Source organism: Ammodytes marinus (genome assembly GCF_949987685.1).
Source record: "Ammodytes marinus genome assembly, chromosome: 8".
NCBI lineage: Eukaryota > Metazoa > Chordata > Actinopteri > Uranoscopiformes > Ammodytidae > Ammodytes > Ammodytes marinus.
This window is the reverse complement of record NC_137212.1, coordinates 21,114,061-21,140,686: the sequence shown is the minus strand read 5'-3', so window position 1 is coordinate 21,140,686 and position 26,626 is coordinate 21,114,061. Positions and strand designations below refer to the sequence as shown.

At 40.0% G+C, this 26,626-nt stretch overlaps 2 protein-coding genes across 5 annotated transcripts; both read left to right on the top strand.

Annotated features, from left to right (window-relative positions):
- Window positions 1-2,311: 2,311 nt before the first annotated feature.
- Window positions 2,312-8,983, top strand: LOC307254068 (uncharacterized protein). 4 transcript variants are annotated; one of them, XM_080032304.1, is made up of 5 exons: window positions 2,312-2,393; window positions 3,567-3,950; window positions 4,495-4,551; window positions 5,281-5,412; window positions 8,351-8,983. In XM_080032304.1, the coding sequence occupies exons 1-5, from the start codon at window positions 2,351-2,353 to the stop codon at window positions 8,515-8,517; spliced, it is 783 nt and encodes a 260-aa protein (XP_079888430.1). In that variant the 5' UTR covers window positions 2,312-2,350; the 3' UTR covers window positions 8,518-8,983. The 4 variants fall into 4 exon arrangements, 3 of the variants coding, with proteins under 3 accessions (XP_079888430.1, XP_079888431.1, XP_079888429.1); XM_080032305.1 differs by having other exon boundaries at window positions 2,325-2,393; window positions 3,564-3,950; window positions 8,354-8,983; XM_080032303.1 differs by having other exon boundaries at window positions 2,325-2,393; window positions 3,564-3,950.
- A 358-nt stretch (window positions 8,984-9,341) lies between these two features.
- Window positions 9,342-26,625, top strand: LOC307254139 (semaphorin-4E). The gene is made up of 14 exons (XM_080032396.1): window positions 9,342-9,457; window positions 16,996-17,550; window positions 17,892-18,034; window positions 18,941-19,003; window positions 19,360-19,458; window positions 20,438-20,537; window positions 20,877-20,987; window positions 21,200-21,351; window positions 21,517-21,689; window positions 22,087-22,243; window positions 22,360-22,582; window positions 23,724-23,839; window positions 23,974-24,193; window positions 24,329-26,625. The coding sequence occupies exons 2-14, from the start codon at window positions 17,442-17,444 to the stop codon at window positions 25,081-25,083; spliced, it is 2,421 nt and encodes an 806-aa protein (XP_079888522.1). The 5' UTR covers window positions 9,342-9,457; window positions 16,996-17,441; the 3' UTR covers window positions 25,084-26,625.
- Window position 26,626: the final 1 nt, after the last annotated feature.

The window sequence follows — 26,626 nt, the reverse complement described above, 5'->3', positions numbered from 1 at the left end:
GCCAAGACCATGGATTCTGGCTACAAACCCAAGGGCCAAGGCCAGATAGCCAGCTATCAACCCAAGGGCCAAAGCTATGGATTCTGGCTACCCGGGCCAATTTTCCGGCTACCATCCTTAGGGCCAAAGCCAGGATTCTGGCTTCCAGGGTCAGGTTTCTGGCTACCAATCCAAGAGCCAAGGCCAGGATTCTGGCTACAAACCCAAGGGCCAAGGCCAGATTGCCAACTACCAACCCAAGGGCCAAAGCCAGGTCTTTGACTACCATCCCCAGGGCCAAGGCCAGGATTCTGGCTACAATTCAGGATATACGTCTTCTTGCAACTGTTAGCAGCCTTTCTAATGAGCCATATTGCTCAAAGGGGCACAATTGTTGTTTCTCATTTTGTTTTTGCACTCAGGAAAAATGCTGCTCTGTTCAGGCACCAAAAAAAGAGTTTTGTTCATGATTACTCAATTCTGACTTTATTGTGTTTTATCTTGATTTAAAACTGCGGTCCTCATATGTGGACATCATTTTTCTCAGAAACTACATCATGTAAAAAGATAATTCTTGGTTTGTATACTCATTAGGTCCCAATCAGCCCAAATAGCAAAGAGAAATAAAAAATGCATGCCCTGGAAGAGCTCGGGTCCTAGGAGGTTAAAACAATATAATGAGATAAAACAAAGGTAGCCAACATATTTATATTACTGATAATAGGCTTCTAGAAACATATTTTAATCATTTTGATTTAATATTATGCGGCCAGTAAATTGACCTACCCTTTCATACCAAATTGAATCTAAATAAATTGCTTTGCCTCTAATTAAAGGTGGACTGCAACAAAGCAAGTTGGCATAGTTATACGTGGCCAAAATACAAATAGGCCTATAAAAAGTGCAAAAATAAACGTCTGTCGGCCAGTGCTGTAAATGTATGTGTGGCAAAAAAGCGTTTTTCGGCTGGCCCCCTCTGAAACAGTACAATGCTGACTTTGTGCTACACCAACATCTTACCAAAACTTCTTAAAATGACGGTGCTGACCGCCCTTTCCATAAGGTAATAGACTAACTATGCATACCACCCCACTTAAAAAATCCTGAACTTTCCCTTTAACACCAGATTTATTTTGAGCGCAAACACGCAGTACATACAGGCAGTAGATATTCATGAGGAGATATTAACTGATTTCGACATAAGGTCATTTCCACCATTAAACTCCACCTTTGACTTAACATGGCCTGATTCATTTATTAAGGGGCCTCGGCGGGCTCCACCAGCCGCGTGGTAGTTTGATATAAAATTTAGCAATTGTTAGGAAAATATATTAAAAGAAACAAGGAAAGCTGTTAGAAGAAGCCTTTTGTAACAAGCCCTTTTCAAACAACGGGCTAACATATAATTGGGTAATAATGGGTAATAATGCAGAACTCAGTTGATATACTGTACTTGTATTGTGGTGAAAATCATATAGTTACAGAGAAGGAAATAGGCCTTCTTTCAGTTCTCTATATTCTAAAACCTGTTAAGGCTTCTCTTGAGGACTTTTAATGTTAAACCTTTCCGGTGAATGATTGTCATCTTACATCCTTTTAATAAAATGTCTTACAATTAGGGGTGTTATGGGAATTTAACAGTATAGTACCAATGCTGTATGAAACTATACCCTGTGGGAAAGTGGTTATCCTGTCATAATTTCTCATAATTTCTGTTGTCTCGTCTGCAATTATCTTTTAGGTTGTGGTCGGAGATCTGATCCAAAGAGTTCACCCGCCTCATCACACTTTTGTCTTGTCACAGGAAGCCAAGCGCTCCGTCTCTAGAAAGACTCTGTGGGTACCAGGTGAAATGTGTTTTAACACCCTCGCACCAAAAACCCTCAAGGGGTTTCACAAACCCCCTCACAATCTTACCATGTGCTCTCTTTTTAATTTCACTTTGTCTTCAACAAGTTGGCACACGCATATTCGTCTGGCTGAGGGTTTCACTATGTGCCACTAATTTGCAGAAGTGGGCCTGTAAAGCAGGATGTACATTTTTAGGAAATAGGTTAACAGCAGCATGACATTTTGATGTCTTTTGATCATAAGCAAATGAAATAATTGTTCATCCTTGATGGCTCAAGAACTCTCTTGAAAGCCTACACTATTTTCCATCTTCAGTGGTTGTTCATTTCAACCTCTACAACTCAGGCAAAGTAACTTATTCTCACAGTACAGTAAAACAGACAGACAAAAAAAAAACTCTTCCTCCCACCCACACACGCACATATTTTTTGTGTGTGTGTCTAGCTCTGTCATGTGTGCAGACAGGCGGGCAGCAGAGACAGGATGAGGCTGAGAGGAAGACCACCTCTCACATGAGACGATGGAAATGTGTCTGAACCGGTTGTGTCTGCTGTTCCTTACGGGTAAGACGCCTGATTTAATATTCAAACAGAACAATACACTGTGAGCAAAGACATATTATTGCCAAGTTATAGCGAGAGGCTGTTTGTTATTTAGAAGAACAATGAATGAAATTTCACCTGTGCAGAGTCACTGTAGAATGAAACACATTTGTGTCTTTGTATGTTTGTGTTACTGGCTGACAAAATACCCAGGGGGTAAAACCTTTTTCTTTTTTTTAAACCAGATATGAAATGTTGTAAAAGCTTGTTCACCAGAAATGATAAATAAGACCTTCGTGGATCACAACCTGGGTGGACAACCTGGTCAACTACCTACTGGAAAGCCACACAATATCAAACCATGTCTATCAAACCACTATCAAACCAAAATTATCACACGATTTCTCACAGAGGAAGTTTGTTATTTAGAAACTTGACACACTAATATGTTGTCAAAATGCAATAAATATTTTAGCTCTGACTTTATCCAACATCTAGATTTTAGTTTTTTGAAGATGTACAAATGTACACATAATTATTGAAATTTGCCAAATTTGTACAGCATATTAAAAAAAAAAAAAAAAACTTTGATACGAAAAATCTTTGTTTTAATGTCAGTAATCAACTGGCAAAGTTTCATGATAATACAATTCTATTTTTGCCTTGCCAAACTGTGGCTCCGATTTGCTATTTCCGGCCCCCTGTAGCTTCCCAGCAGGAAGTTGACCAGGTGGTCCACCCAGGTTGGTATCCTTGACGGTCCTAGATATCATTTCTGGTGAACAACTTTTTACAACATTCCATGCCCATAAAATCACTTTGCCCCCTGGGTAAAATATTTGAATCATAATTGAATTAATTGATGTGAACTGCTTTTGTTATAATGTTTGAATTATTGATATATTAAATTCACCTATCTATCTATCTATCTATCTATCTATCTATCTATCTATCTATCTATCTATCTATCTATCTATCTATCTATCTATCTATCTATCTATCTATCTATCTATCTATCTATCTATCTATCTATCTATCTATCTATCTATCTATCTATCTATCTATCTATCTATCTATCTATCTATCTATCTATCTATCTATCTATCTATCTATCTATCTATCTATCTATCTATCTATCTATCTATCTATCTATCTATCTATCTATCTATCTATCTATCTATCTTTCTTTAGTAGCGGTAGGAGCCATGGGGATCTCAGGTCAAGAGACTGTGATTGTGAATGAAGTACAAACAACAGTGGTGGTTCCTCTTGGTTCGTCTGTGACTTTCCACTGCCGTTTGAAGAGAAAGGCAGAAGACAGATTTAGGGTGACTTGGTATTTTGACCGTTCTGGAGCTTCTTTCAATTACTCAAACGAAGACATCATTAACAAATCTGCAAAGTCGTCCTTCAATGAAACGAAGTTGGACTCAAAGGATGGCGGGAATGACGGGACTCTGTCGATATATAGCATACATAATGCCAGCGACAAGCACAGAGGATGGTACTTTTGCAGAGTCACAGAAGAGATTCCTATTTTAAAGCTGTATGACAGCAAAGGAACACATGTAGTTATTAGTAAGTATTACTTTTGAATGATAAAGCCAAATTAACACTTAACTTTGAGTCCCCTCTATTTTAGCCCAATTATAAAGATGTTATATTATCACAACTGTGTTTAACCATACCATCAGTCTTACAAACTAGCCTCCACTTATCAGTGCCCACAGCATGAGTCAAACTTATTGGCATATCTGCTTGCAACTACATGATAGTAGCTTATAAGTCATTTAAGTTAAGTAACTTTATTAGTCAATGGTTACATTGAAATTTGTCTTTTCGCATACCCCCTCTCATGTTAACACACTTTGGAGGGGGTCAAAGTACAGGGTCAGGCATAGTACAGCGCCCCTGGAGAAGTTTGGGGTTAAGTGCCTTGCTCAAGGACACAATGGTTGTGATGGTGGGCACCGTAAATGTAATACCAGCCATTTATTACATCTTTATATGTTGCTTATGAATTCTAAATAGGGGGCACTCAAAGTAAAGTGTTACCGTGAAGCCATAACTGCTGATGATGATTGCTTTTTGTAAATGTATAATTTTGTTTTCTCCATGACAGTGAAGAGCATGGAACATGCAACGTACCCGTCACTACCCATAGTGACGGGTAAACAAGGTGTGTGTATACATACCCGTACTTAGCTGTTGTGGGCATAAAAAATTAGTACAATGTGTCTGTAGGGACCCAGCGTAGTCTGATCGGTAATTCTGTTGGCAGTGAGTATTGATCAGCTGGTAAATATTGTTTTGTACGGACAAAGTGTTGATGCCATTTTCACACTTACTTGTGATGCTACCTCAGGGTTGTGAAGGACTAAACTATTTAAAAGTGTTCGACTTTGAAAGATACACACATTTAAAGTGATCACATATTGAACTTTATTATATCGGCCTTATTCTAGTACCCTTAACTTGATGCACTTGGAATTAAAGGTCGACTCAGTGAATCTGGAGAATGCTTGTTCTCACTTTTTGTCAAAATCAGTGAACATCTCCTCACCATCCGCTACCTGTCTGTATTGTGTGTGCGCGTGTGAAAATAAAATTGGGTGCTAATATATGGCCTAGTCTCTGTAAACTGGTATGTAAACAAAGGAGTTTGGACCGACCCACCGTAGCTAGCAACATGCGAGCCAAGGCTGTGTATTAACACCAGATTTATTTTTTCAGCGCACACACAGTACATAAAGGTAGTGGATCGTGGGGAGATATTCACTGATTTTGATAAAGAAGGATTTTGACAACAAACATTCTCCAGAATCACAGACTTCACCTTTGAGTAAAACTGTGTTTACATGTTGGCCAACTTATAAATACGTTTCAAGGCAATGTGTTTCTCTTACAGCAACAGTCTCTCCCACAGACTCCCAGCCTGTTGAGTGGTGGATCTGGATCATGTTGGGGGTGGCAGCTTTGGTCCTGATTATCCTGCTGGTCCTAAGTGTCTTGCTGAGAAGAAGGTGCCGCAGAAACACAGGTAACAGTCATCCCCTGTATGAAGGGTTTAGAAAATCCTCTAGATCTGATAACAGTACAGCAAACAACAGCTATAGATTGTAGATAAGCTCTGGATGTTTGCTGCGCTCTGAGAAAAAAATTAAAAGTGAGGGCAACGAACAAAAAAAGGCATATGCTTTTCACAGAAAGACTTCATTAGATTTATGTCAGTTCAAACACGCTCTGGGTGAACATTTGCTGGATTTTTGTTGTTGTTTCAAATGTTTGCATTTAACAGAAGAATTGAGGGGAAGACTTCTACTCTTCTTGGGCCTATGTGTCAGACACAGAGAGAACAAAAGAGAGATAGAGAGAGAGAGGAAGCACTGTTCATATGACATCAGGAAGTTGTATCTGCCCAACTCTTGGCCGGTGGATGCATTCTGAGTAAGCAAGCGGTCTGTGTGGTTTCAGCACAGTGTGTGAGACTAAACTAAAGTTTCAAAGTAGGACAAAGGAAGACTGCCTTTCTACTGCTGTGTGGTTTAAGGAAAATGTACAGTCATTTTAATCTTCTAGCACATAACACAGCCCTTAATGACAGGGACCCCATTTTTCACACCGAGCACGAGGGACGCAGTGGGATTTGATCACAGACGTAATAGGCTTCTGAGTGAAATGATAGAGAAATATATCAGATATTCACAGAAGTAACATAAGCGAAGCTGAAAAATCCATCCACCATTTATAGTCTTTTAAAAAGTTATAGCTGTCAATTTCATATATATCGATAATTTTACTTAACAGTATAGCTATCTTTAAGGGAGATGTTATTTCTTTATTAACATTGGTAGACCTTCCCCATATTATCTGTTTTGTATTCAAATAATAATTCAGTGTTTTCCAACAATTGTGTCCAGAGGTAAAACTATCTGTCGATGAATTGTTGAACAGATAAAAGCTATTGTGATCTATTTATCATTGCTTTGATTAATTTAATAAAACAAGAAATACAACCATTCACTGGTCGCAGCTTGTGGTCAATGTGAAGATTTGCTGCATTCTGACATTTACATTTTTTTTAAAAATCTTATTGTAAACTGAGTATCTTCAGGTATTGGTCCGTCTCTCGGACAAACACCAAAACCAAAAACCAAAAATAATCATTGATTGCATTTAATCTGTTGTCACAAAAGTATATGCTTTTTTGTTAAGTTTGCACAGAATAAAATGTACCATTATCCTAAGGCAAGACACTGCAGGTGAATAGGGTAACATTTTTAGCATATAGATATCATCATGCCAGTTGATAAATTACATCAATACAATGATTATTTTGTATTAAATTTTTTTCCACAGAAGTGTTTGAAAAAATATGCATATTTGGCAATATCCAACTAATTATATGTTATAATTCCTTTATTTATTTTTTAAAATATCTATGTTGCATCAAGTCAGGGTTAAAAATAATCTTTATGATAATTTTAGAACATATGAGAGTCCTTTTTTTATTTTATAAATCACAAGAAGATACTATATTTACAGGTCTTAAAAATTCATTTTCGGCATGTTTTTAAGAACAAAATGTATAATCAATAAGACAATTAACAACATATAAACAAATCATTCAGACATAACCCTCAGAATTGTGCTAAGAATGATTATGCAAAGTTTAGTTGATGCAAGTGCTTTGTGTTGTGTTGAGATGATGTTGAGATAATGGCTATTAAAGATTGTTGTAGCCTAGGAAAGATATACAGACGCAAACTGGCATGGTTAAGTAAAATAAACAATAAACAATAATGTACATCTTGGACTTTTTTTTAAATATACATACTGGTGTGTAAGAAGACATGTTAAAGATCTATAAATTGACCAGTGCTTGAAAAGGATTATGTTTTTGCCTGCAGCGTCTAACCTTATATAGAACCATTAAAGCACTGAATAGATCATGATGATTGTAAATGGGTTAGGCTGCTCATTATTATCATGCAAAATATTTCAGCAATCTCTCGCAGCCTCTCAAACATACATTATGTAGCTGATGCATGCTGAGTGGTTTGGTTACACAAGGTGGAGGCCATAGAAGAGGTAGAAGTAGGACAGAGCCTACATGAAGGGTTGCTTGAATCACATTTTTTATAGCATGATATAATCATTTCTAGTATAGCCCCTTCTAATTGACATAAAACTGCTGCAATAAATGAATAGTCTTTTTGTGCATTTATCATGATAGTCGCTGTAGTGTGCTTAGTGTGAACAGGGGTGCACACGGACAGTGACAACACTTTTCAGATGGCCACGAACAATATTTAACAACATTATCTTGATTGCTGCACTTAAATGTCTCATTGTCTGAGGGTATGTCTCAGTGAGACATCAAATACAGACATTTCAGCCCCTATGCCATTTGCTATTTCTGAAATTTAATTTTGTTGCAATTTGAAGCAGTTGTTGATTAATTATTTTTTTGGAACCTGAGTCAAGTGTTTTTAGTGAGTGACAGCTGTTTGACTGGACAGATGAAGAGTTGTGCCGCAGAGTATAGTTATTGTGATGTCTGCCTATATAGAGGGTGTGAGAACATAGACACAGAAAATGTGCTAGAGCAAGAGTGTTACAACAACACAAACCACAATCTAAGTGCTGCATTTAGATACTTTTTTGTTGTTGTAAGTCTTTCAAGTCTTAAAGAATAATTATGTCTTTTGTAAGGTAACTTATCAATTGTTTTAATTGCAAAATATTCTATATTGTGAAAATTATTACTTAATAAATTTATTTCATCATCTGACCCAAATGTTTGAGGGTCACACTGACTGTCTATTTCTTCTTTCATCAAAATGTATTTTCAATGCTAGAGTCATTTTCCTTCTAAACTAAATGTAGAGGAACAACATATTGATTGATCAATTAACTTAACAAAATGTGTTCACCCTCACAAGTGAAATTAATCCTGTTCGTGCTTTTGAACGCAGCAGAAGATCCTATCTATGCAAACACTCGACCTATGGCCAATCAACAGCCTTCCCCTCGGCCCGGGATGCCGTTGGACAATCTGAAGGAGGTTTCCCCTTATCAAAACCTGCGGAACCCCAGTCCCAACCGGAGATACGAAGACGGCAAACGGAGACACAGACCGTGAGGAGGCCATGGACTTAACAAACTGACACAACTCCTCCTCAAATTTAGCCATGTCCTGTAAGAGTAGCATACTCACTAACAAATGTATTAGGTTTTTCATTTTCTCATATACTTTTTTTTGGGTCAAGTTTTAGGCTTTTTCATTACACTGCAAAGTTGTTCCTTATTGTATGTAGGCTATGTAGCCTACTCCGTAACTTTCTGATAAATATAAGCAAAGCTCTTATCAGCCACCAGGTGGCAGACGGTGGATGCTGTCAATGTGTACATTCAAAATGTTCATTTTGTTTCCTTCTTTGTCGCCTACTTCAACTCCTGATAAGATTTGAATGTGTTGCAAACAATAGCCTCTGTATAGTTAATCAGCAAAAAGTGTTATTTGTGGTATGAAGGATGTGGTGACTGAAATGTTGTTGTTTTGATCAAGTGTATGCCTATTGTCAGAATGTAGCCTATATTAAACATCAAAGATACTGCTTTTACTGTACAGTTTGTATTAATGTGTTCAATGTTCATATAGCCTAGTGATATGATTTTGTTACTGTCATAATATCTTAACTTTTATTAAATTTTTCTTCTTTTTCTTTTGTTGATTGATAGACATTTAAATAAAACAAATAAGAGCAAAAGTGATCCAAAACATTTCTATTGTATTTTTTCCTTTTCAATTTTTTTTTCTTTCACAGCTACTACAGCTGATTGGTCGCAACCTGGGTGAGTGTGTTTTGGGAGAGGGAAAGGTAGGCTACGATCAAAAGTCACGTGAGCAGGCTGCTGCCCTATTGGAGCTGCCAGATAATCGCTCCCTGCAGGAATTAGAAGTGGAGTGAACGTTACAGGTGGAGCACTGAGCGTCGAGCCGGATTCGAGACGAGAACAACAGCGCTGTCCCAACGGTTTTTTTTCTCATTGTAGGCTACTATACATACTGACAACTCCTGGTAAGTTCAATCTTCACACGAGCCGATTTTGTGACTGATTCACTGTATGTGTGCACACGGGCTGTTTCCTTTTTCTTTTTTTTCTGCCACAGACCTCTCAGGCTGTGTGTTGTGGGAATTGGATTGGCAACCCCATGTAGTAGGGTGAGACTGAGGTGCACGTGCGGCACACTTTAACTTCACTGTCTTATCTAAGATTATAGGATTTGCCAATCTAATTATAGTAGCAGAAAGCTAGACTAAGCACACGTCGTAGTAGTAGGCTATAAGCGGGCACAGCCACCGCAGGCAGGGACGCTCCAAGCTGGAGGGTCGCTGAATGGTGCACCTCCTTCAGGACAAGTGTCAACGCAGTGGTTGGATCCTGTTTTTGGGGTTGGGAATTAAATGCTTTGGACCACAAGTCAAACTGTTTAGCTTAAGTGATCATGTAGAAGTGGTTGTAAATATATGTTTCATTTTGGAATCATTTTAATAATAATTTCCCCCTAAAACAGAAAAATAACAACAGAAAACTACCCTTTGCAGATGCCTTAACAATTCACCCACAGAAACAGTGAATGTGCCTGTGTTTGCATTTTGTCTGCAATGTGAATGAATAACACTGAATGTTGTAGGGGGCATAACATGACACTTTTAAGGGTGTGAGGCTTTTACGGATGGTGAAAACTATTGCACTTGATAGGTGCATCTGGCTGAGTGAGCAGAGGATATACTGCACTACTGTCAGTGAGTACACTGGCTCAGGGGGATTGCCCAATTGTTAGCTGTCGTGCAGCAGCTCAGTGGGCTCACACAGCTGCACACAGCTACTCACACGTTATACACTTTAGTCAAAATCTGTGGTCAAAGTCGGCACAGTGAAGCACGCTTTCTTTGACATAAGGCTGTAGGCTACTAACTCGTGTGTGTGTGTGTGTGTGTGTGTGTGTGTGTGTGTGTGTGTGTGTGTGTGTGTGTGTGTGTGTGTGTGTGTGTGTGTGTGTGTGTGTGTGTGTGTGTGTGTGTGTGTGTGTGTGTGTGTGTGTGTGTGTGTGTGTGTGTGTGTGTGTGTTCGTTCTGTAATTGGCTCTGTTGAGACAACGATATGGTTAACACAAAGTCTTTAGTTCACTGTAGTTATTTATCTATTCGAATATATGTAAAAAGGAGGTTAGAACTAAAATATTTCAGAGGTACATCTAACACTTCTTTTAAGAATATACCTGAGTAAAATCCATTGTTTTTTTTTAGTTTATTTGTCAGGGACCATGTACAAAAAACTAAAAAACACAATGGATTTTACTCAGGTATATTCTTAAAAGACGTGTCAGATGTAGCCTACCTTAATAGCTTAAATGATTAACTGATTGGTAAATTGACACATTATTTGGACGGCTAAGAGTAAGACACTACAGAGATAATGTATATTAAAATGATAGTTAGTTGCCGCCCTGGTATTGACTTTGGAAAGTTTCAGGGGGCATGAAATCAGTTTCTTGGTTTGTATTTTCAGTCTTCACTGCTGCTCACCACATTTTGTTTTCTTGGGTGTTCCCGTCTGTCAGTGAACTTGTCACACAACACACGCAGAGACGTTCAAGTAGTTCATATTTTCCCTTTGTCCCCCAGCTCCTGCTGAGACTTGTCTGGGATGGGCGGGCGTGTGTGTGTGTGTGCGTATCTTGCAACTCACCCAGGCTTGTCTCATCAATGACAAGTCAATTGTCAGAGCAGATCGAGGCAATGATCTTATTGGACAAGTTCTTGCATTTTTTTTTTATGGTTCCATTTCTGCCTTTTGCTTCGACTTCTTTATAACTTAATGCAACATGAATTAACAGCCTTTGAAAGCAGTACTTTTTTAAAGCCCCGGTAAACCCAAATCCACAAAATCCTTCTAACTATGTCATTTGGGGAGATAGTTGCATGATAGTTAGTATCTGAAAAGAGTTAGGCATATTTATCAATCCAAATTATTGTCATAGTTTGATAAACTGTACAGAAATTCGGTTTAGGTGAGGCCGGCTAAGCTCTGGTTCTTATGACACATTAACTATTTTGAACCAATCCTTTTTTTATATAGTTTTATAATATTTATGATGAACATCTATTTTCAATCAGATTTTTCTTATCAAGACACCCAGCTTTGATCAGCATATTGACTTTTTACTATTTTAGACCACGTTTCCAGAGGCTTTAAGTGTTGTTCTCAGCTGATAACAACTCTTCTGCCCGTGGAAACAAAGGGTGGCAATCAAGTGCCATTATGACAAATGAAAGGTTTGTTTTGGCCTTCTGAGCTTGCAAAAAACATAACCCGCTGCTGAGCTGGGCTGTGTTTTCCAACAGAGTGTTTCACAACAGAAGTCTGTGACACAAGGAGTGTCAAAGGTGAACACCCTCCCTCTCACAACCGGTTTCCTGTTTAGGCCCCTGACTGTGTTGGAAATTGGAATCACAGTCAGCTCACCAGCTCAGCTTACATTTGACTGGCAGCCAGGCAGGGACAGAGATGGGCAGGAAAGCGGGGCATCGCTGCCAACTGGCCATTCAGCCATTCAGCCAGTGACTCTATCAAAAAACCTGCAGACCAGTTAGTCAACCGCTCAGGTAAATCAGTTACAGCCCGAGGAGGCCACACCCTGTACGTACAGCCGGCGTAATGCAGTCACGGCTCACTCCAGCTGTTTTAGACTATTCACATGGACTTTTTGGATTTGTTATGACTCATAATGGTGACAACAGTGTGCTCGTCTGTGCACGTCTCAAACCCTGCTGTTTGGGGCTTTACTTTGTACCAAGTAGGGCTGCGAGATTCTCTGTCAATCACAATTTTTCTCTTCAAAAATTCATATCATGATTCTCTTAAACAAAAACATTTACTGACTCTTAGACACCCTTAAACATAGTATTAAAGTGCTGGACTTCAACTTAAAAGTCTCTTCTAACATAACACATATTTTACAACACTTTAAATCCTGCTGAACATAAAAGAAAATACAATGTTAAGTTACAGCTTTAGAATAAAAAAATTATTTGGACAACAAACCATTGTATTTAAGGTAGCACTAGTATGAAGCCCGTAGCCGTGGTGAGAATCCATGGTAGAGCATTGTATCGTGGAGGCTATCCTGAACAGACTATAAATACCCTCATGCTTCAAGTGGTTGGAGTGTCAGGAGATACTGCTGTAGGGCTTCTTCACCAGCGGCCTATTGTACTGCTAGTTCATGTGCAGCCTTTGAACCCACAGTTGTTCACACTCCACCAACTTGATGAGTAAAAACCCACCACAACCAAGGTGTTAACCTTTTAGGTTTCTCTGCTTGGCATAAAGGGATGTGTGGGAAATCCATATTTCACCTTAACATCTGAGCTAACAGAAATGTAAAGACACTACTGTAGTCAAACTTTTGTGGTTTGTTCTGGTTTTGTAGATGTTCATCTTCCCCCATGTTGACTTTGTGGTTGCTGTATTTACATGCAAACAGTGCGTTCAAATGTCAGCTCGACTTTGAAGAGAAACAAGAAGAACAGTGTTTCATAATGCCGTTGATTTGACATTACTGCTGTTATTCATACGTCTTTTATAATGAGCGGGGTTCAATAGGTGTAACAGGAATCAGAATTGGTCCCCTATAAACAAAAGACGAAACTGGATTTAACACCAACCCCTCACAACAAAGCCTTTCCCTCTGTGGACAGTACTGCTAATTTGATGGTGGTCTAATAATATTATTTTAATAAGTCGGTGACAAAGAAGCAACGATTCAACCTGAATGAGAGAAATGATGAAATCTTAGAAGTGAAAATAATTAAAATAGGACAAGTTTCAAAAAGGTGTATCTGGAGAACTGTCGTTACTGAAAACTTTAATAGTTAATAAATAAGTTAGGTGTTAAATGAATTTGAGAAGCTGTTATACATAACCTGCTGTAGGACTCTTTTTGAAGGACTTCTGAATCATGTTTATAGCCAAGTAAGTAAGTTTTCATGTAAAAGGAATTTTCCGTCTGTATATCGGTGCATCCAATAAACATGATAAAAAGATGAGAGGTGGCCTAAAAAAGAAAAGGCAAGTACTGCAAAGTCGAGAACATAATTAGGAAATAAAAATCACTATATGAAATGATCATAAAATAATTGTGTGCTGGCAAACTATTGAACAAAGAGATTTGAGGTATGCAGGAAAAAGAACATGTGCATTGTACAGACATGAGTAGATAAGTCATTAGAGATCTATTAGACATATATTGTAATATACCAATCTGCAACTATTATCACTAGTGAACCAGGTAAGAGGTCACACAATCTTTCCTGATTTGAATTAAAAAGAACAAAGCCAGCATTAAAGGTAGAGGACATAGAAACCTTTAACATATAGGCTATGTGGGATCATAATCTGACAGTAACAGTGACTTTTATTCATGCTTTATTTATTATTCCAAAGCCACATTAATATAATGTGTTTTTTAAGAACAATATATCAAATGACTATGTATTATAATAAGGTGATGGTCATAGTGACAAACTCACAGCTCAGGTTGCATGGCCCGCAAACTGACAGCAACATTGTTACTAGCTGCAGCAGGTGGTAAATACAGCTCTGATAAACTTACTGTGACCCTCATGTCCGGCACCAATTGACAAGGTTAGCAACACTCCCTAGTGAAGACAGTTGAGCATTTAAAAGCTTAAGAGATGACCCCAACAGACTTAAAGCAGCGGTGGCCACACACACAAATGGTGAACTCCAAATGAATTGTTATGCTGCTAGTTGTCGGCTGGGTGTGTTTTTAATAGGTTGCTAAAAATGTTACGGTGTTCTGTTGACCTATTCACACTGTGAGGTGTGAGGTGTGCGGACATATCAGTGTTATGTTCTCAGCTTGTTCCACTGCCCTCCAAATGGCCAACAAAAATCAATGAATGCAGCTTTAAATGAATGATTTATTAACCTCTGGTTGAAATAAAAGGGAATGCTAAATATATTTGAAATCACTTCAAAGATATGGAGCTTTTTCATACTGTAGGATCTTGAACTGTTTCCAGTTAAATGTGAGAAAGTTGACGGACCAAGTTTTATTTCACAAGAGAACTGCTCTGTAGTACACACACACACACACACACACACACACACACACACACACACACACACACACACACACACACACACACACACACACACACACACACACACACACACACACACACACACACACACACACACACACACACACACACACGTGCACATGTCAGCGTGAGTGTGACCGGGATCAACAAAGGTCTAGAAGACAACTGCTGAATGCTCTTCTTCTATTATTGTAGCCATACCTGCCTGTCTTCACCGTTTGGAAGCGTAAATCAAACGTTGTGAGAATCCCCCCCTGCCTCCCTTCAAGCCTTAGGGGGACGGTATGCAAAACACTGGCACTCTGACAACAGACGAGCAATCCTACACATGCAGAGGCTCGTCCTGCTGTGTCAAGTGACTACAAGGAGGGAGTTGCAAACAGCACACTCTCAAAACCTATGGTTGTTCAGACTACGGCACCTCATAAACATGGGAGCAAGAGCCTGCCTGCCTATCTAGGAACTTTGGAAGCCGTCATTTCGGTTTCTGTCAACAGGCGAGGTCTCTTTGGGGAGTGTTTCAAGGGATGCATCTCTATGAAATCTGATGTATTTTCTCTCTCTCTCTCTCCCTCTCTCTCTCTCTGCGAGCTAAAATCCAAACAACAGTTGCAAAGCAGCTGTGTGGTGGTGTGGCTGCTTTTGAGCAGTGTGCACCAAAAATATAAGATACCTTGTGTACTCTCTTTGTGTGTTACTCTGATTTGTGAATGAGGAGGCTGCACTGCTCAGTGAGTCTAAATGGAAAGAAACTCGCCTAGGAAAGTTGTAATTCTCAATGTGTTGTGTGAATCCCAGGGTATAGTTATTATGGAGCGCTACAGCTGTGAATTATCGTGATCTGCATGCATGCCCAAACCTGAACCGATCCCCCCGCTGCTGTCTGTACCCCGCTGAGCCCAGAGGAAGCAGGCTCTTATCAGGGAGGAGGACAGGAAGACAGAGAGTGGAGGAGGAAGAGAGGGAGAGAGAGTGAGAGAGAGGGGGACAGAGGGGGGCTTATGGGCAACAGGGCTATTTCACTTGACATCAGCTTCCTCCGTGACATTTTTACAGCTCTGACTTTTTTTTCCTAGCTGTGACTTTAAAGGTAGAGTCAGTGATTCTTGAGAACTCTTGGTGTCAAATCACTGTGAATATCTTCTCAAGATCCGCTACCTGTCTGTACTCCATACTGTGTGTGCACTGAAAAAAAAATCCTGTAAACGGGTATGTTGCTAGCTACTCTGGGTCAGTCCGAGCCCCTTTGTTTACATACCCTTTACATAAGCCTACCAGTTAACTGTGCCTTGGCTGTGTAATAACATTAGATTTTTCTTTTGCACACAGACAAAATAGATTTGACAACACGCATTCACAAGAATCATTGACTCCACCTTAAAGTGGTGCTACACCTCTCTGATGTAACAATGAGACTGTAGGTTGTCCCTGTTCAAGTTCTATGTTCACTCAACTGATTTTTACAGTTCAAGACTGTTTTACTTATCGCAATGACTTCTCACTCAACTTGTGATTTGGCTCTGAAGGGGAACTTTTTTAAAGTCTGACAAAATACCCCAACGAGGTCAGCGGTGTTATGTTGGAATGGACTTGGAGGCTACAAATGTATATAAAACAGAAAGCCTCTCTCAAAATGAGGTCATCTGGGCAGTTTGAAAGGCATTTTCCCACCAGGCAGGCACAGTTTAATTAAAAACAACTTTATTGTCTATCACATAGTGAAAGAAAACTGCCTTCAGTTAGTGGCTCAGACAACATAACAGAACATAACATCTAAAATAAAATGATCACACTAACATTTCAATAAAACAGTAAAGGCACGTGTGTAAAGCAAGGCTTCATTAAAAAGTAGTGTCTATTTGGCCTTGTTTAAAGTGCATAAAGCGGTAGGAATAAGAGTTTAATCAAAGATGCTTTTGACTCAATTGAGCAGGGGATCAATATTTTCGACTCATGCAATGTGCTGAAAGTCAGGATATGTTGGTCTTGATTTTTGACCATTTTGGTTTTAAACTGTTGAGTGTAGGTCCCCCATCTTAATGAAAGTGCAATGCTAAATTGATGCAGTTCCCCTTTTAGGATGCAGGGTTTCCTTATTGTCATAATTCTCTGATGAAAGATTTGGATGATCATCGGAAGTCTATCCGCCTTTCATTCTTCCTTAATGTCATTTTTCCTATGCAATCATTGTCCATGAATGATGAAATATACGACAACGAAACAATGAAATTGGAAATAAATAAAGTGTAGGAGGGAAAACGAGCCGACATTTGAATTTTTAAAGCAAAAAATCTTATCCATTGTGTCCATATTTTCGTGCATACTGTACATCATTTTCAGACTTATTATTAAAGCCAGTCTTTCCATGTTTTGGGTGTCTTTGAAAAATTAATTCATAGACGTTTTTTCCATATCTTTCCTAGAGGTGGGCACCATGAAGATGATTCCCTCCAGCATCCCTGGCCAGTAGCATCAGCAGCATGGCTTCTGCTTCCAGAAAGGACATCGCTGGCTCATTAACACTGAGCTGGAGGCTCACGCCGACATAGATATTCACCACGCTCCACGGCCGGCTTCAAAGTGAAACCCAAGCAGGGCTGTGCGGCACTACTGGCCTGCCTCAACATAATCCATGAACTGCCTTTTTTAGATAGAGGGTATTTGAAACACAAAAAATGACTTGTGCCAAAGTGGCACGAGTCCACGACGGTGACATCACCACAGTGTAGCAGCAACAGAAAAAATCCTCTGGACTAAGAGTGTGTGTGGACCATGTTCTGTCTTTGATTGGTCACCTTGGTGGTAGGGCTGCTGGACCCGTGCAGCTCTTCCACACTAAAGACCAAAAACCCTGGACTCTGTCTGAGCCATGTCTCTTCTCTCGGCCCTGTGCATCGTCTGTGGATTGATGCTCCATGTTTCCTTTGGTGCGCTCAACACCCGCTACGCCACCCCACGAAAGACCGTCCTCTACCAGAGTAAGTCAAGAAATGTCTCCACACAATAATGTTACATTCTTACTGTGTTGTTACAGGTGATATTTCTTGGGCCAGACCAGTGCATACTGGAATTTTTAAATAGGTTTAAGAATGTTATTTGAATATTTTAACCATGATATATTATGAACAAGAAGTTCAACTGTAAAGGCTTGTTTTTTTGTCGATGTGTTAAACTTATAACTACTAAGAATTTTTTTTTTTTTTTTTTTTTTTGTTTTTTTTGCTGTTGGAGCATCTTTTCCCTACTGCATGGAATCACGGCAGCTAAGAAAAACAGAGTATTTGTAATATGTATTAATGCAGTTGCTTCTCTTGTTTAGACGATCTGAAGATCTTTAGGGAAGAAGGCGTCTTCAACTACTCCACTATGCTGATGAGAGACGACCTGGGTGTGCTGCTGCTAGGGGCCAGGGAAGCCATATACGCTCTGGACATCGACAACATCTCCGTCCAAAAGTCTGCGGTAAGAAAAAGTTGTTTACAAAAATGTGAGCAAATGCAGTTCTGGCAATGCTCTTTTCCTTGATGAAATAGTCAATAATTAACCTTTTTATAACTGCTTCTTAAAAGTGATTTATTGAACGTATATAATATTTGATTGCAGCGGTTGAAGGCTTTTGATACTATAATCAGTAAACCACCTGAAGGCCTAACTTGTTGTTCCTTCCTAATCGTGACTTTAACATTGGTGCCCTGCAGAAGGGTACTTGGCATATCTGTAACTTAAGACAGGTGTGTAGGAGAGGGAAGCGTAAGTTTGAAAAAAGTGAATTGTGGCACACTGTCTAGTGGTGTGGAGTTATGAGCAGGTCAGCAGACAATGTTTTACCCCGGAATGATTTTTAAAAAGGATGGACAAATTGGAACTATCCATTCTTAGCACAAGAACAAAAGCAGAACTTGTAAGAAGTTAGAAACATTTCTTGTATAACAAGGATTCTCTTGGACCACATCATAAAAAGCGTAACCTTTTGTTGCCTTTTTAATATCACATTCAGTTCAGGCCTCCAATAAGTGTATTCTTTGTATATCTTTCTCTGCAGTCTCACAAACACATGACACTGCTCCCTTATCAGCAGCCAGTTCAACACTGTAGTCCGTACGGCTTGAATTTGAATGACTAACTGTCTTGTTGAGGCCTTGACAGTGGCCTGTTGACTCACAATTGTAGATACACAGCTAACAGTTGCAACCAAAGAGTAGGTTGTTGTTCAGATACAGGTACAGCATGTACTACACTGACCATTCTTAAAGTCAGGCAAAGAAAGAAATGTGCGAGTGTAAACAGGCTACGACTCCGCTGTAAGCTGTTGTGTTGCGACACCATGGCTGCATGCTTTGACAAGACACTTTCCCTCTGTTGATGCAGGTGTATTGGCGGGTCACCGCGGAGAAGCAGAGGGACTGTACGTACAAAGGAAAACACGCAGAGGTTTGCATAATATAATTTTTAAAAACATTGACTTCCAGGGAAAGAATAAGGTCTTCAAGGATTACCGAAAGCAGCTTACTCCCTAATGCAGTGTATGTCTTTGTATTTGTAAATCATTTACGTGGTAGTCTATTTTTTCCTCTCTTTGCTGAATCCTCTTTGAAATGCTTTGCTGTACTGAAAGACCATATAAAGGCATGAGAAGAAAATGAATGTACAGCCCTTGACCCGTTGGTCAGCGGCTCACCTCATGGCGGCCAGTTTAGCCAGTGTATATGTGGCATGTTGGTGTTTTTTGCGGCTGAACCAACAAAGCTCTGACCTTGGCATTCTCTCTCTGCCGGCTCTTGTTGCAGGTGGAATGCCGTAACTATATTCGAACCCTGCACAAAGTGAGCAACACCACCATGTATGTGTGTGGCACAAATGCTTTCAGCCCCACCTGTGATTACATGGTAAGTGTACTGTGGAAGATGGAGTTAAGTTAAGTTGATATTTTAAACCGTTTTTTCTAGCTGTGGTGATGGTTTTTTAGTCATTCAAATAATGTGCAATCATTTCCCCCTCTCCTGTTATTGATTTCATTACAAGCACATCATCGGTTTATAGTACTCCCTCTTAAACTAATGGTGGTATTAGCATATTTAAGGCTCATCCATGTGAGTTTGCATGTTTGAAGGATGATGTTGGCCTTATGATGCTGCTCCTTTTTAATAACCTGTACAGTATGTATTTGTCCTCAAAAGAAAATGTGTTCCATTAATAAATGTTCTATTACTATACAGACTTTTTTTCTACAGGAGGTCTCATAAGCTAAATTTCCTTCTTCTTTATGTGCATCTTGGTTGCCATTTAAAAAGGAAAAGAAAGTCCCTCCATCGCGCCGGTGTTTGTTTGTTTATTTATTGTCTTTGTCTGGTTTAATTGTTTAGTGACTTACAGTAGCTCATGATCGCAGTGTATTTTGGCAAGGGAACTCTAATCTTGGAGGACTGAGCATCCTCTATGCCTCACCAAGGAGAATACATTGGTCACTATGTACACAACAACAACACCAACACAATAATCTAACTTTTATTAGAAAAATAAATAAAAGCAGACATTAAGTTTACTCTTAATTGTTGAAATCACAGTATATTAATAACTCATTGCCCTCTACAAAATATAATTCGGACATACGTATATAACAATGGGTTGGAGATGAACCCAAACACTTGTGTATATGTATTTTGTATACTTTGGAAAATGTTTTGTATCATTTGGAAAACGTTAAGAAGTATATGTAAAGTAACTGTATGCCAGTTGTAGTTAAGCCATGGGGCTAAAACATGCGAACCACCTGTTTCCCAATACAGTGTCTGAATATAGTAGCACAGCCTTTCTATCTTTTTTCCCTCTCTTAACAAGTGTCTCTCTCCCTTTTGTTTCCAACAGACGTTTGCTAACGGACAGCTGAGACTGGAGGGAAAGCAGGAGGAGGGGAAGGGGAAGTGTCCTTTTGATCCCTTCCAGAGATACTCCTCCCTTATGATTGGTGAGTGTTTTAAATTGGGAGTGCTTGAACAGAATAGGCACGGAATAGCGCTGAATGTTCAAAGTGCACCAACAACAGAAGGGATTAGTGCATGATAGATGAGTGTGCATTTCGCTTGCCACAAGACACTGAGCACCAAATGCATATGTGCATGTCATCCAATATATTTTGCCAATGCTGCATGCTCACTCAACATGTCAACTCATTAGCCTGAAAAAAAAAAGCCAGTCGGTTCAGTCCATTACTAGGCATATAAAATCGTTTTTTTTTTTTCTTCCAACGTATTATGAATAATGGATTTCCAGGAATTCTCCCTCACACCTTGTTCCTGTCCAACAGGAAATGACCTGTATTCTGCTACATCCATCAACTTCTTGGGCTCTGAGCCCGTGGTTCTGCGCAGCTCCGACTTGGCTCTCCGCACTGAGTTTAAGAGCTCCTGGCTCAGTGGTGAGTTCCTCCTCTGCCCAAAGTGACCATTCAAAAGTTTTATGTAACGCCATGCATAGTTATGAGACTATCAACTGCAGCTAAAGCCACATTACTCGTGTGTGTGTGGTATTTGTAGATTATCCTTATTTCACTGAGGCATTGTCTTCTTTTTTTTCCTTGTTTTTATTTCACTTGTTTTAAAGCACTAATTTTGTGTTTTGTGATTTCAGAGCCAAACTTTGTTTACATGGACTATGTGGCTGAGAGTTTTGATAGTCCCGATGGTGACGATGATAAGGTGTACTTGTTCTTCAGTGAGAATGCCATGGAGTACGACTTCTACAGCAAAGTGGCGGTGTCTCGAGTGGCCCGTGTCTGCAAGGTAATAATTAAAAGTAAAGAATTTTTTTAAATCCACAGTCTATACAAGACTTTTGTGCTCTTCAGTGTACATAAGTATTAGTGTTGTAGTAAGTGGCCTTACTGGTTGTCTTAAAAGGAATTCTCTTTATTATTGCACATGACAGAGAGAGTTGTCTGTGTTCAGGGTGATATGGGCGGCCAGCGGACACTGCAGAGGAAATGGACGTCGTTCGTGAAAGCTCGTCTGGATTGTTCCCTCCCTGAACCCAGCCTGCCCCCCATTGTCCAGGATGTCTTCCTGCTCAAGCACCAGGACTGGAGGAAGAGTGTCTTCTACGCTGTCTTCACCCCCCAGTCGTAAGCGCTTCCAGTCAAATCTCTGGGTTTTATGGCTATGGGTGGGTGTGAAGAAGACAATTGTGAAAAAATTAAACCGGCGTCTATATAGTCTACACACCACATTATTAGCTATTGAGTTGGTCTCAATCAATATTGGTGTGTCCAGATTGAGATGATAGGAATATAAATCAAAATATATATATATATAATTAGTTTTAAAAATAAGGCACTAAAACTCTTAATTTAAAGATTTTCCATTTGTTTTAATTGTTATATAATGTGTTTAGCTCATAATGGGTTTTATCTGACACATGATTGTGTAAATGTAAGATTTAAAGAATTTTCTCCAGTGTTACACATACAAACATTTGCCAATGCACTTTGGACTAAATGTGTTTTGATGGGGTCTTTCCAGGAGCCTTTCCCAGGCCTCTGCAGTATGTGCATACAGTGTGTCCGCCATTCGAGATATTTTCAACGAGGGCAAGTTCAAGACCCCCGTCGCTGTGGAGACGTCGCATGTCAAGTGGGTGATGTACACCGGAGAGGTGCCAGTCCCCAGACCGGGAGCGGTGAGTCCAAAAGACTTTGGTGTAGCCAGGAATTATGATGTGGGATAATGAAACGTACTAAAGAAAATCTGGGAAAACCCCACAATTCTGAATTATTTTATGTTTTTGTATTTCAGTGCATCAATGCTGCGGCACGTCAAATGGGGATGAACCGCTCCCTGGACCTTCCAGACAAAACCCTCCAGTTCATCAGGGACCGGCCCCTGATGGACGAGGCTGTTCGGCCCCTGGGAGGAGGGCCGCTGCTGCTCAAGAGGGGAGCGCTGCTGACTCGCATCGCGGTGGACAGTGTGTTGGCGCTGGATGGACAGAGATACGCCGTAATGTTCATTGGCACTGGTAAACTATGGAATATCTGTAACCAATATACTGTAGGGGCAGTTTTACCAAGACAAACGTAGAAGGTTTTTAAAACTCTTCTAGGTCTCACTCCTCCCTATCTAACTCAGCTTCTTCACCTACGCCCCCACCCTACACACAACATCCGTTCTGCCCCCCTCATTCTGTTAAATGCTCCTAGGGCATACTCCTCCCTGGGCCGTTCCTCCTTCCAGTTTGCGGCCGCTGACAGCTGGAACCAACTTCAAAAATCCCTAAAGTTACAATCCTTTACCTCTGTTAGACTCTTCAAACAGGCCCTAACAAAATGTATAAAGCACACCTGTAGCTGCTTCAGTCTAAGCTCACCGTGATCTAGTACATTTATCTATTGCTATGCTGTATGTTACTGCTGTTTGTCTAACTTCTGTTGCTATGTTGAATATGTTATTGTTGTCTATGTGTGATTTTACTGGCTATAGTACAGTGTTGTCTTGTTCTCTCCCTCTCCCCTTTCCCCCCAGGAGGTCATTCACCTCCTACCAGGCCATTGCTTAAATAAGACATTGTTTCTTAGCAATTTTTGCCTGTTTAAATAAAGGTTGATGATGATGATGAACTGATGTTAGATCATTAGCTTCTTCTTTTGCCCAGATTTCTTTGATCAGCCTAAGTACTAAAAATGTCTCATATAATGTACAAAATTCAGTGAAAGGTAAGATATATATATATATATATATATATATATGTATGTATGTATGTATGTATGTATGTATGTATGTATGTATGTATGTATGTATGTATGTATATATATATATATATATTAATACTAATAATGATAGTATATATATATATATATATCTCTCTACAACTGGCATCGCATTTTTATTCAATTGTTGCTAAACTCTTCCTGTACACAAAAACACCTACAAAATAAAGTGGGGGAAAACGATCATGGGCAAAAAACACAAAAAAAAAAAACTCTAAGAAAATTGTGTTTTCCCAGTGCTCGTATATAGAAAAAATAAGATTAAGTGTTTTTAGGGCTCAATGTGAGGTATTAAGAATATATATGAAAGACAGGATCTGTCCAGAATTAATACTAATAATGATAGTAACAGGGAATAGATGTTAAATGGTCCTTTTTTCTGTAACCTGTTAGAAAACGGCTACATTCAGAAGGCTGTCAACTACGCGGGAGAGATGTTCATCATTGAGGAAAGTCAACTGTTTGAAAACCCTGCGCCTATCAACATCCTTCGTCTCTCATCCAGCAAGGTAACTCATCATTGATACTTAACAGGCATTAGAGAGGCTTCAGTATATAGTTCTTTATAGTCAGTTATTAAGACAAAATGCTAATGGTTTGTCTGTGTTGCGTGTGTTTGTGTGTGTGTGTGTGCATGCAACAGGGCCAACTGTACGCGGGTTCACTGTTTGGCGCTATCCAGATGCCGTTGAGTAACTGCAGCCGCTACGACACTTGTGTGGACTGCATCCTAGCCAGGGACCCTTACTGTGCCTGGGACTTCCCCAGCGGCCGGTGCTCCTTAGTCTCCAGCCTCTCATCCTTCTCAAGCTCTGCAATACAGAGTCTACAGGACGGAGACGCCTCACATTGTCCCAAGCCTGGTACGTTGAATTTTATGGAGGCACATTGACATGCATTACAGGAAATACTTGTTGTATGAAAACAGCAATCCACCAAGTCTTGTTTCCTTAGTATGCAGGGAGAACAAATGTGTGTGTGTGTGTGTGTGTTCATAGACCCGGTAGCAGCTGTGGACTTTACCCTAGTTCCAGAGAACAACATCCAGCTGCCTTGCCAGCTCCACTCCAACTTGGCGCGGGTCCTGTGGCGATTCTCGGGCCGAACGCTTCACTCCGACAACAAATACTACATCTACACGGAGGGCCTGCTCATCCTGAGAGCCTCCGAGTCGGACGCCGGCCTGTACACCTGCCAGTCAGTGGAGCAGATCAGCGGCAGAGCGTACAACCGGACCGTGGCCGTTTACCAGTTACAGCTCCACACAGGCCCAGGAGGGGGAGAGGATAGCTCTACACCAGTTATCGAGGTGGTGACAAATTCCCCATACTCTACTCAGCATACGGACGTACCTGGGCCTTTGCCAGCGGAGCCGTTAACCCCCGAGAACCAAAAGGACACCGGTAGGGCGACTGGTTTGGAGGTGGCCGTGGCTTTGCTGTCGCTGCTCTGTCTGGCCCTGGTGGGGGTCATATTTTGGATGTGGGGTCGAGGACGTTGGGAGTGCTTCAGGTTTGCAAAGGGCCCCAGCGAAAGTGAAGCGAAAAGGCAGTCGGCCGAATACATGCACATCCAGAACAGAACTTCAGAGATAAAGTTCCTGGGGCCCCCCGAGTCTGGCAGAGTGTGCACTGGCAATAATAATCACTCTGCTGTTGACTTCAAAGGGAACGGTGAGCACCACTTCACACCCATGGCCAACATTTCAAGTCTGGACGGTCTGGGATACATAAATGATGAGTCAGAGATTTGACTGTGCCGAGGTGTAGAATTCAGCCCCAAGGCACGACGACAGGGCTCTAATTATTATCGCCCTATAGGTTTGCACCACTACTGCAGAAAAGTTTTTTTTTCACACATTATGAATTCTTTTGATTGGTGTCTTGTTTGTCCTTGCCAAGCAATTTCCCACTACTGTCCATCATTTCTGAACTGTACTGTGCTGACCGGGCAGCTGATTTTCCACTTTTCACGATAACATGTGGTGGAAATTGTTTTAAAAAGTCATTTTATATAAATATTTTTTTTGTACAATGAATATATTGTGTAAAAACACTGTGTAATATATTGCTGTACAGCTAAGACCTTTTTTTCAACTATTTATTTGTTGCAAGGATGTTGCAATTGTAAAACTTGTGATCTAAGTCTTGTACATAGGGTCAACGACAACATTTTGACCTCTCCTTTCCAGGCACATTTCATGTTATGGATACTGCTGTTTATTTAAGACAACATTCATCAGTCAGAGAGCATAGTGTTCAGGCTCTGTTAATGATTGATCGATGGCTTGGACTACACTTTTATATCCTGGTGGCTGTTAAAATAATGGAGTTACTTCCGCGTTTGAGCATTCAAATGTCACACACTTAGGTGACAGTGAACTCCATACCTCTGTCTCCCACAATAGAAACTAAAGATTACTTCACACAGTAAATGTTATATAATTATGAGTGAACTAGCGTTTCATTCATTGGGATGTAGAAGTGTTGGTGTACATTTCTGTCAGCGAATCAATTCCAAGCATCAGCGATGCAGCACAGATAAGAACTATTTAATTTGTTTGGTTTCAAACTAAGGAAATGCAGCCCTTGTTGATAATAAAAAATAAACTTGATTGGGAGTTTGACTGTTCCCTAGCAGAGAAATTGTTTTTAAGGCGATGCTGGGTCTTTAAATGACATGCTTCCTGCCCTGATGTTTCAAACATGCTCCTGTGGATTGGTATGGGTGAGAAGATATCAACAGCACACACAGGCACAGACACCACAGATACTTCGGACACGTTTTGTTTTTGTTCAATAATTCTTAGAGACGAACAAAATTACAGGAATGTGACCTGAATCTGCTGTGTTTTTCACACTGTTATTAACACCAGCAGTCAGAGCAGCTTAGGTTTCATCTCAAACCAACACTGCACATGCTTAAACATTGAACAGTGCAGTATAAGAAAGTTCTCAAGAACAGAGTTGCACTGATGTTTTAGCAAATGGTGTAATTGCATAGATTTCTGCAATAAAAAGAAAATTCTGTTTCTCCTTAAAGGCATATTTACACTGGGGACTTGAGGCGAACCAATTCCCAACTACTGTTTCCTGATTATTTATTCTAAAGAATTAGAAAAACATACTTTATACATTTCAAAAACTTTTATGGACTGCCCTCTCTCCTGCCCTACTTTTTCTTTAGAGCATCAATGCAGTAACTTTGCTCACTTTTAGTTTCAGGCTGCCTTGTATGGTTTTCTTCTTCCATGATGTTCCGAGGCTTTTTTGACTCCACTCAGTTTCTTTGAACCT